This window comes from Oncorhynchus kisutch, linkage group LG19 (genome assembly GCF_002021735.2).
Source record: "Oncorhynchus kisutch isolate 150728-3 linkage group LG19, Okis_V2, whole genome shotgun sequence".
Taxonomy (NCBI): Eukaryota; Metazoa; Chordata; class Actinopteri; order Salmoniformes; family Salmonidae; genus Oncorhynchus; species Oncorhynchus kisutch.
This window is the reverse complement of record NC_034192.2, coordinates 21757818-21769565: the sequence shown is the minus strand read 5'-3', so window position 1 is coordinate 21769565 and position 11748 is coordinate 21757818. Positions and strand designations below refer to the sequence as shown.

General features: G+C 42.6%; 1 protein-coding gene across 1 annotated transcript; it reads right to left on the bottom strand.

Moving 5' to 3' along the window:
• Nucleotides 1–967: 967 nt before the first annotated feature.
• Nucleotides 968–2433, bottom strand: LOC116355029 (nuclear factor 7, brain-like). Its single transcript, XM_031798006.1, has one exon. It carries the CDS (start codon nucleotides 2386–2388, stop codon nucleotides 1300–1302), a length of 1089 nt encoding a protein of 362 aa, XP_031653866.1. The 5' UTR covers nucleotides 2389–2433; the 3' UTR covers nucleotides 968–1299.
• Nucleotides 2434–11748: the final 9315 nt, after the last annotated feature.

Sequence of the window (11748 nt, the reverse complement as noted above, 5' to 3'; positions counted from 1 at the left end):
AAACGTTTGACGTCTACTTTATTCTCTCTACTGTAGAACCCAGTTCCTACATTTGAATATATAAATGTTTTTTATCAAACAACACTACACTACATGTTATCTCTGGGACCCTAAGGATGACAAATCAGAGCAAGATTACTGAATGTAAGTACATTATTTACCTTCAGAGGTGAATGTATCAAACCAGTTGCCATACTAAAAGTGTTTTGTTGTTGTGCACTATCCTCAAACAATAGCATGGTATTTTCTTGCTGTAATAGCTACTGTAAATAGGACACTGCAGTTAGATTAACAAGAATTTAAGCTTTCTGCCCATATTAGACATCTATGTCATCTATGTCACATTATCGCATATTGAGCAAAAACTGTCCCGGTTTAGGGACACCGATCCCGTAGAGGATAAATAAAATAGGTTTAGCACTGTATACCATGTTTTCAAATATTTATGGCTTCCTTGCTTAGGTCACAGTTTGACACTTTTTTAAATGTATTCATATAAATCCATTGATCTTGAGAATTGAGTGCATTATACCTGCTTGGGACCTGAGATCCTCAAAAGGTTCTACAGCTTCAACATCGAGAACATCGAGAGCATCCTGACTGGTTGCATCACTGCCTTGTACGGCAATTGCTCAGCCTCTGACCGCAAGGCACTACAGAGGGTAGTGCGTACGGCCCAGTACATTACTGGGGCTAAGCTGCCTGCCATCCAGGACCTCTACACCAGGCGGTGTCAGAGGAAGGCCCTAAAAATTGTGAAAGACCCCAGCCACCCCAGTCATAGACTGTTCTCTCTACTACCGCATGGCAAGCTGTACCGGAATGCCAGGTATATGACAAAAAGGCTTCTCAACAGTTTTTACCCCCAAGCCATAATACTCCTGAACAGGTAATCACATGGCTACCCGGACTATTTGAATTGTGTGCCCACCCCCAACCCCCCTCTTTTTGCTGCTACTCTGTTTATCACTATAAGGTGATATACAACACCTGTTGTATTCGGCGCACGTGACAAATAAACTTTGATTTGATTTGATTAATCACTAATGCTAAAATCTAAAAAGAAACATTACATCTAAATATAATCTAAAATCTATATGATCTTCTTTACACATTCCAAATGCACACAATAATTTGTTTCTCAGTGCCACAATTCAAACCAATACAGCTATTACTATAAAACTTTAAAAAATAATACACACTATTCATTCAAATCAATCACATCAATGGAAGTAATCAGATTACAAGAGCACAATCCGTTTGTAAAGAGGAAAGTCACTTTGAGACATGACTCAGTATCTAAAAACTGACATGAAATTTACTCTTGTCTTTTTTAGATTTACTCTTTTTAAAGACTAAATGGTTGGATTTGGGTTGAGAAATGCTTCTGGAAAGACTTTTCTTCAGACCCTCTGAGTCCAGGAAGCCAAGCAGGCTCTGCAACTCTGTCCCGGCTGGGCCACGTTGTATCATGACTGAGTTGGGGAGTGTGACGGATGGTTTGGGCTGTGTAGCAGATAGGCCCAGGATTGTCCAGGGTTTCTGTGGACTGGGAGGGGGGCATTTCCTCATCAAAGGTCCCTGCAGTTTTCCAACCTCCCTCACCAGCCTCGCCTCGGCCTCACCCTTTTCTGTCCACCACATGACGAACTCCCTGGGCTCAGCAATGTTCATCGCTGACTTTAAGATGGCCTGTCTCTCCCAGCCTTCTGCCAACACTTCCTCTATCTCGGTTAGTTTAGTCTCAAAGTCCATGTTCATATCCTCTATCTCCCTCATGGCCTGCTCCTCTCTCAGTCTCAGCTGCTCTCTGAGCTCCTCAAACTGGGAGCTTATCTCGGCTTTGAGTCTGACGTTTCTCTCCCGCGTGTTCGCCGTGATGCCTCGCTCGCTCTCCAGGAACCTGACCACCATGTTGATATCCTCTTGAAGGTAGATTAAGTCAGAGACTAGTTTCTCCATGACATCATCTTGCGCCTCTTTCACAGGTTTGAACTTGTGTCCTGCGTGGGCTCTCCCGTCTCTGCATACAACACAGATGAACCGTTTGTCGGTATCACAGAACAATTGCAACATTTCATTGTGTTTAGAACACATGTCTTGTCCTGCTGTGGTTTTCTGTCTCCATTCACCATGATCGGAAGACTGTTCCACCCCTTCAGGTTTAGGTTTAAGTCTAGGTTTAGGTTTAGGCTTGTTGATTTCAAAGGTTGAGTCTATGAATAGGCAAGATCCGCACAACGGACATTGCTGGAGGGTCTTCAGGCTTTGTTGGATGCAGCTCTTACAGAAGGTGTGCTGGCAGTTGAGAGACACAGGCTCAGTGAAAACCTCCGTGCAGATCGAACAACGGAGGTGGTCTGTGAGGGGAGAGGAGGCTGTGGCCATACTGGAATGACTGCAGACGTGTCAGAAGTGAGAGAAAAGGAAGGTGCCTACCTGAGCTTTCTGTAGATCCTCCTACAATGAGAAAGAAAGTGTAGGAGTGTCTTAGCCTGGGTACCAGTCTGTTCATGCCATCATGCCACTCATTGACACTACTCATTGCATGACAAGGGCAAGGGAAAGGAAGAGGAAAGGGGGATACCTAGTCAGTTGTACAACTGAATGCAATCAAGGATTTGGAATGAAGCACACACAGATCTGGGACCAGGCTAGGAGTATCTGGTTTGAAAGCATGAAGAAAAGTCGACTTTGCTCTCAAAATATCATACAGTAATTGTTATATAGCACTATGGGAATCATTATATGACCTGGGGTGTGGTACTTTACAGGAATCATGCTGTAACTGCCAGAAAATGAATGTCGGTTCAAGGTTTCAAGGTTTCACCACAATTGAAGAGAATGCAAGAATGCACAGATCCTTAAAGGGATATAATGTATCTATATCAATGTCTTTATCGGTGCTAAACTCAAAAGCGATATTGACTGTATGTGTCAGAAGGATGGAGAAATTGTGTGCGAATTTACAAATCATGAGGCAAATTGTTCTAAAAAACAGCACTTTGCCGCTCTTTTTTGGCATCTATATATTTTATTATACCAAATCAAAAGTGGTTGAAAAGGGCTGTGGCAAATGTCAGGCCAACTCTTATTTTATTTCAGTCAGTTACGTATATTGGTTCATCTTGTAGACAGTAAGTTACATTTATTCGCACTTCACAATAGTATCTTGTATGCTAACGTTAGCTTTTTGGTTCCTGCTGGATGCAACCCCAGTGAACATTGTGCCTTTTTAGCTAGCTGCTTGCCGTTATTAATTATGTAAAAAAGACAATCAACAATAACAATTGTGTATAAGCACATAGGAATACTTCTTAACAAATTATTTAGCTTTTTATTTCATGACATAAAAGTGTCTGGCTGTGAGTGACTGACGGACTGTGAAACTCAATCTCCCATGATTCCGTAGTACTGGAACTGACCATTCTGTTCGTTCTTATTATACCTGTGGTTGTGTTAAATACTGCACCCAACTTCAAATGAGCAATTACTCTGCATATAATACATAACAGATAACAGAATAAACTAGTTAGCCTTTTAATTAGATCTTTGATGGCGTAGCTAGTTTATTTATGGCCTGTGTGTCCCATATAAATATGATTCCATAGCTTGTCACGCCCTGACCGTAGATTGCTTTGTATGTTTCTATGTTTTGTTTGGTCAGGGTGTGATGTGGGTGGACATTCTATGGTTGTATGTCTAGGTTTTGTATTTCTATGTTTTGGTCGGGTATGGTTCTCAATCAGGGACAGCTGTCTTTCGTTGTCTCTGATTGAGAACCATACTTAGGTAGCCTGTTTTCCCACTGTTAGTTGTGGGTGGTTATTTTCTGTTTAGTGTTTTCACCTTGCAGGACTGTTTTTGGTTATATAGTATAGTTATAATATAGTTAATAAATAATAATTTGAGCGTTGTTCTCACGTAAGATCTTAATGTATAAAAGCTGATAAATAACAAAACCTTTTAGTGTTAACTGTGGAGCCATGCCTTTTGCTTTTGCACAATATAACACAGTTCCCACGATAATGAAAATCAACCATCCACAATGTCTACCAATTTACTTCTGTCATGAGTGAACCTTCTATATACAGTTGTGAACCTTCTATATAGGTTGGAGTCATTAAAACTCGTTTTTCAACCACTCCACAAATTTCTTGTTGACAAACTATAGTTTTGGCAAGTCGGTTGGGACATCTACTTAGTGTATGACACAAGTAATTATTCCAACAATTATTTACAGAAAGATTATTTCACTTATAATTATCTGTATCACAATTCCAGTGGGTCAGAAGTTTATGTACACTAAGTTGACTGTGCCTTTAAACAGATTGGAAAATTCCATAAAATGATGTCATGGCTTTAGAAACTTCTGATAGGAGGTGTACCTGTGGATGTACAGTGGGGCAAAAAAGTATTTAGTCAGCCACCAATTGTGCAAGTTCTCCCACTTAAAATGATGAGAGAGGCCTGTAATTTCCATCATAGGTACACTTCAACTATGACAGACAAAATGGAGAGAAAAAAATCCAGAAAATCACATTGTAGGATTTTCTATTAATTTATTTGCAAATTATGGTGGAAAATAAGTATTTGGTCAATAACAAAAGTTTATCTCAATACTTTGTTATATACCCTTTGTTGGCAATGACAGAGGTCAAACGTTTTCTGTAAGTCTTCACAAGGTTTTCACACACTGTTGCTGGTATTTTGGCCCATTCCTCCATGCAGATCTCCTCTAAAGCAGTGATGTTTTGGGGCTGTTGCTGGGCAACACGGACTTTCAACTCAAAGATTTTCTATGGGGTTGAGATCTGGAGAATGGCTAAGCCACTCCAGGTCCTTGAAATGCTTCTTACGAAGTCATTCCTTCGTTGTCCGGGCGGTGTGTTTGGGATCATTGTCATGCTGAAAGACCCAGCCACGTTTCATCTTCAATGCCCTTGCTGATGGAAGGAGGTTTTCACTCAAAATCTCACGATACATGGCCCCATTCATTCTTTCCTTTACGCGGATCAGTCGTCCTGGTCCCTTTGCAGAAAAACAGCCCCAAAGCATGATGTTTCCACGCCCATGCTTCACAGTAGGTGTGGTGTTCTTTGGATGCAACTCAGCATTCTTTGTCCTCCAAACACGACGAGTTGAGTTTTTACCAAAAAGTTATATTTTGGTTTCATCTGACCATATGACATTCTCCCAATCTTCTTCTGGATCATCCAAATGCTCTCTAGCAAACTTCAGACGGGCCTGGACATGTACTGGCTTAAGCAGGGGGACACGTCTGGCACTGCAGGATTTGAGTCCCTGGCGGCGTAGTGTGTTACTCATGGTAGGCTTTGTTACTTTGGTCCCAGCTCTCTGCAGGTCATTCACTAGGTCCCCCCGTGTGGCTCTGGGATTTTTGCTCACCGTTCTTGTGATCATTTTGACCCCACGGGGTGAGATCTTGCGTGGAACCCCAGATCAAGGGAGATTATCAGTGGTCTTGTATGTCTTCCATTTCCTAATAATTGCTCCCACAGTTTATTTCTTCAAACCAAGCTGCTTACCTATTGCAGATTCAGTCTTCCCAGCCTGGTGCAGGTCTACAATTTTGTTTCTGGTGTCCTTTGACAGCTCTTTGGTCTTGGCCATAGTGGAGTTTGGAGTGTGACTGTTTGAGGTTGTGGACAGGTGTCTTTTATACTGATAACAAGTTCAAACAGATGCCATTAATACAGGTAACAAGTGGTTGACAGAGGAGCCTCTTAAAGAAGAAGTTACAGGTCTGTGAGAGCCAGAAATGTTGCTTGTTTGTAAGTGACCAAATACTTATTTTCCACCATAATTTGCAAATAAATTCATTAAAAATCCTACAATGTGATTTTCTGGATTTGTTTTTCTCATTTTGTCTGTCATAGTTGAAGTGTACCTATGATGAAAATTACAGGCCTCTCGCATCTTTTTAAGTGGGAGAACTTGCACAATTGGTGGCTGACTAAATACTTTTTTGCCCCACTGTATGTGAGAATGCTGTTCATTCACTGCAGCTCAGCGTTCAACACTATGGTGCCCACGAAGCTCATCACTAAGCTAAGGACCCTGGGAGTAAACACCTCCCTCTGCAACTAGAACCTGGACTTCCTGACGGGCCGCCCAAGGTGGTAAGGGTAGGCAACAACACGTCTGCCATGCTGATCCTCAACACTGGGGCCCCTCAGAGGTGTGTACATAGTCCCCTCCTGTACTCCCTGTTCACCCACGACTACGTGGCCAAATACAACTCCAACATCGTCATTATGTTTTTTTAGGAAGGCCTAAAAAAATGTCAGTTTCCAGTCACCCATGTCATAGAATGTTCTCTCTGCTACCGCACGGCAAGCGGAACCGGAGCGCCAAGTCTAGGACCAACAGATACTGCCCCCAAGCCATAAGACTTGCTGGACTATTTACATTGACACCCCCCCTCCATTTGCCTTGTACACTGCTGCTACTCGCTTTTTATTATCTATGCATAGTCACTTCACCCATACCTACAGTGCCTTGCGAAAGTATTCGGCCCCCTTGAACTTTGCAACCTTTTGCCACATTTCAGGCTTCAAACATAAAGATATAAAACTGTATTTTTTTGTGAAGAATCAACAACAAGTGGGACACAATCCTGAAGTGGAACGACATTTATTGGATATTTCAAACTTTTTTAACAAATCAAAAACTGAAAAATTGGGCGTGCAAAATTATTCAGCCCCTTTACTTTCAGTGCAGCAACCTCTCTCCAGAAGTTCAGTGAGGATCTCTGAATGATCCAATGTTGACCTAAATGACTAATGATGATAAATACAATCCACCTGTGTGTAATCAAGTCTCCGTATAAATGCACCTGCACTGTGATAGTCTCAGAGGTCCGTTAAAAGCGCAGAGAGCATCATGAAGAACAAGGAACACACCAGGCAGGTCCGAGATACTGTTGTGAAGAAGTTTAAAGCCGGATTTGGATACAAAAAGATTTCCCAAGCTTTAAACATCCCAAGGAGCACTGTGCAAGCAATAATATTGAAATGGAAGGAGTATCAGACCACTGCAAATCTACCAAGACCTGGCCGTCCCTCTAAACTTTCAGCTCATACAAGGAGAAGACTGATCAGAGATGCAGCCAAGAGGCCCATGATCACTCTGGATGAACTGCAGAGATCTACAGCTGAGGTGGGAGACTCTGTCCATAGGACAACAATCAGTCGTATATTGCACAAATCTGGCCTTTATGGAAGAGTGGCAAGAAGAAAGCCATTTCTTAAAGTTATCCATAAAAAGTGTTGTTTAAAGTTTGCCACAAGCCACCTGGGAGACACACCAAACATGTGGAAGAAGGTGCTCCGGTCAGATGAAACCAAAATTGAACTTTTTGGCAACAATGCAAAACGTTATGTTTGGCGTAAAAGCAACACAGCTCATCACCCTGAACACACCATCCCCACTGTCAAACATGGTGGTGGCAGCATCATGATTTGGGCCTGCTTTTCTTCAGCAGGGACAGGGAAGATGGTTAAAATTGATGGGAAGATGGATGGAGCCAAATACAGGACCATTCTGGAAGAAAACCTGATGGAGTCTGCAAAAGACCTGAGACTGGGACGGAGATTTGTCTTCCAACAAGACAATGATCCAAAACATAAAGCAAAATCTACAATGGAATGGTTCAAAAATACACATATCCAGGTGTTAGAGTGGCCAAGTCAAAGTCCAGACCTGAATCCAATCGAGAATCTGTGGAAAGAACTGAAAACTGCTGTTCACAAATGCTCTCCATCCAACCTCACTGAGCTCGAGCTGTTTTGCAAGGAGGAATGGGAAAAAATTTCAGTCTCTCGATGTGCAAAACTGATAGAGACATACCCCAAGCGACTTACAGCTGTAATCGCAGCAAAAGGTGGCGCTACAAAGTATTAACTTAAGGGGGCTGAATAATTTTGCACGCCCAATTTTTCAGTTTTTGATTTGTTAAAAAAGTTTGAAATATCCAATAAATGTCATTCCACTTCATGATTGTGTCCCACTTGTTGTTGATTCTTCACAAAAAAATACAGTTTTATATCTTTATGTTGGAAGCCTGAAATGTGGCAAAAGGTCGCAAAGTTCAAGGGGGCCGAATACTTTCGCAAGGCACTGTACATGTACAAATTACCTCGAATAACTTGTACCCCCGCATATTAACTCAGTACCGGTACCCCCCAGTATTCTCAGTATTGTTATTTTATTGTGTTATTTTTATTATTTTTTACTTTAGTGTATTTGTTAAATATTTTCTTAACTCTTCTTGAACTGCACTGTTGGTTAGAGGCTTGTAAAGTAAGCATTTCACGGTAAGGTCTACACTACACATGTGACAAATACAGTTTGATTTGATTTGATTTCCATTCCATGTTTGATTTTAATAAATACTTTAGGATCAGAAGGAGCGAGTTGCAAAGTGACAGTCACCTGCTCCTGCCACTAGCCTTACTCCTGTCCAATGGTTAGAGAGGGACAGCAGAGGCAACATAATTCACTGAAGACCTGGACTAAAAAGGTCTAAGAAGGCCTACTAACATGGTGTTATGTATCTATTTTGTTTTGTGTGTTAGTTTACGCATGTAAAGTGTACCCATTTTTTCTAAATAGATATCATATGCCAGTCCTGTCTGCCTCATGGGCTACAATACCTATTTTGCCAATTGGCCTGGACCCTTTTACTGCCTACACGGAGCCCTGCCGATCCAACACGCCTGGTCTGCCGACGTAACCATCCAAGGGGGCTACAACAGACTTCTTCCGTCGCGACGTCCCCCTAAGGCCCTTCTGCTGGCTTGCTAGCCCCGGCCAGCTAGCTGTCTGAATCGCCGTGTCTCCAGCTCGCCTAGCTATCCACTGGTCGCTATGATCACTCGGCTACGCATGCCTCTCCCTAATGTCAATATGCCTTGTCCATTGCTGTTTTGGTTAGTGATTATTGTCTTATTTCACTGTAGAGCCTCCAGCCCTGCTCAATATGCCTTAGCAAGTCCTTTTGTTTCTGCTCCCACACATGCGGTGACCTCACCTGGTCTAAATTATGTCCCAAGAGACAAAACCTCTCTCATCGTCACACAATGCTTTGGCGTATTCACATCCTACCATACCCTTGTCTGTACATTATGTCTTGAATCTACTGTTCCATGCCAAGAAAATTTGTCATTTTACTCTCTTTTCCAAATGCACTAGAAGACCAGTTCTTATACCCTTTAGCAGTACCCTTATCCTACTCCTCCTCTGTTCCTCTGGTGATGTAGAGGTTAATCCAGGCCCTGCAGCACCTAGCTCCACCCCCATTTCCCAGGTGCTCTCATTTGTTGACTTCTGTAATAGCAAAAGCCTTGGTTTCATGCATGTTAACATTAGAAGCCTCCTCACCAACTACTCCTCCCAGCTGCCCACTGCACCGAGGCTAGGAAACACTGTCACCACCGATAAATTCATAATAATTGAGAATTTCAAGAAGCATTTTTCTACGGCTGGCTATGCTTTCCACCTGGCTACCCCTACCCTGGTCAACAGCCCTGCACCCCCCACAGCAACTTGCCCAAACCTCCCCCATTTCTCATTCACCCAAATCCAGATAGCTGATGTTCTAAAATAGCTGCAAAATCTGGACCACTACAAATCCCCTGGGCTAGACAATCTGGACCCTCTCTTTCTAAAATTATCCGCCGCATCTGTTGCAACCCCTATTACTAGCCTGTTCAACCTCTCTTTCGTATTGTCTGGTATCCCCAAAGATTGGGAAGCTGCCACAGTCACCCAAGGTCCTAAACTCAAGATCCTAAACGATATCATAACCGCAATCGATAAAAGACAATACTGTGCAGCCGTAATCATCGACCTGGCCAAGGATTTTGACTCTGTCAATCACCACATTCTTATCAGCAGACTCAACAGCCTTGGTTTCTCAAATGATTGCCTCGCCTGGTTCACCAACTACTTCTCAAATAGAGTTCAGTATGTCAAATCGGAGGGCCTGTTGTCCGGACCTCTGCCAGTCTCTATGGGGGTGCCACAGGGTTCAATTCCCAGGCCGACTCTCTTCTCTGTATACATCAATGATGTCGCTCTTGCTGCTGGTGATTCTTTGATCCACCTCTATGCAGACGACACCATTCTGTATACCTCTGGCCCTTCTTTGGACACTGTGTTAACTAACTTCCAGATGCGCTTCAGTGCCATAAAACTATCCTCCTGCTCTTAAATGCAAGTTAAACTATGCATGCTCTTCAACTGATCGCTGCCCGCACCTGCCCGCCCGTCCAGCATCACTACTCTGGACGGTTCTGACTCTGACTTAGAATATGTGGACAACTACAAATACCTAGGTGTCTGGTTAGACTGTAAACTCTCCTTCCAGACTCATATTAAACATCTCCAATCCAAAATTTGATCTAGAATCGGCTTCCTATTTTGCAACAAAGCATCCTTCACTCATGCTGCCAAACATACCCTTGTAAAACTGACCGTCCTACCGATCCTCGACTTCTGTGATGTAATTTTACAAAATATCCCCCAACACTCTACTCAGCAAATTGGATGCAGTCTATCACAGTGCCATCCGTTTTGTCACCAAAGCCCCATATACTACCCACCACTGTGATCTGTATGCTCTCATTGGCTGGCCCTCGCTTCATACTCGTCGCCAAATCCACTGGCTCCAGGTCATCTACAAGTCTCTGCTAGGTAAAGCCCTGCCTTATCTCAGCTCCCTGGTCACCATAGCAGCACCCACCCGTAGCACGCGCTCCAGCAGGTGTATCTCACTGGTCACCCCCAAAGCCAATTCTTCCTTTGGCCGCCTCTCCTTCCAGTTCTCTGCTGCCAATGATTGGAACGAACTGCAAAACTCTCTGAAGCTGGAGACTCTTACCTCCCTCACTAGCTTTAAGCACCAGCTGTCAGAGCAGCTCACAGATCACTGCACCTGTAGATAGTTCATCTGTAAATAGCCCATCCAATCTACCTCATCCCCATACTGTATTTATTTATTTATCTTGCTCCTTTGCACCCCAGTATCTCTACTTGCACATTCATCTTCTGCACATCCTACCATTCCGGTGTTTAATTGTCATTTCTCCGCCACCATGGCCTATTTATTGCCTTACCCCTCTTTCCTACCTCATTTGCACATGCTGTATATAGATTTTTCTACTGTATTATTGATTGTATGTTTGTTTATTCCATGTGTAACTCTGTGATGTTGTATGTGTTGAAATGCTTTGCTTTATCTTGGCCAGGTTGCAGTTGCAAATCAGTACTTGTTCTTAACTAGCCTACCTGGTTAAATAAAGGTGAAATAAAATCATAAAAAATAACTATTATTTTTTGCTCCTTTGCACCCCAGTATCTCTACTTGCACGTTCATCTTCTGCACATCTATCACTCCAGCGATAAATTACTTCGCCACTGTGGTCTATTTATTGTCTTACCTCCCTAATCTTACCTCATTTGCACACACTGTATATAGATTTTTTTATATTGTGTTATTGACTGTACGTTTGTTTATTCCATGTGTGTTGTTGTTTGTGTCGCACTGCTTTGCTTTATCTTGGCCAGGTCGCAGTTGTAAATGATAACTTGATCTCAACTGGCCTACCTGGTTAAATAAATGTGAAATAAAGACAATAAAAACATTTCAATTGTATATTATTGTCATCAAAGGTCACAGAGGAAGACATGGACCTTACCGGAACAGGTCACCATATTGCAGCT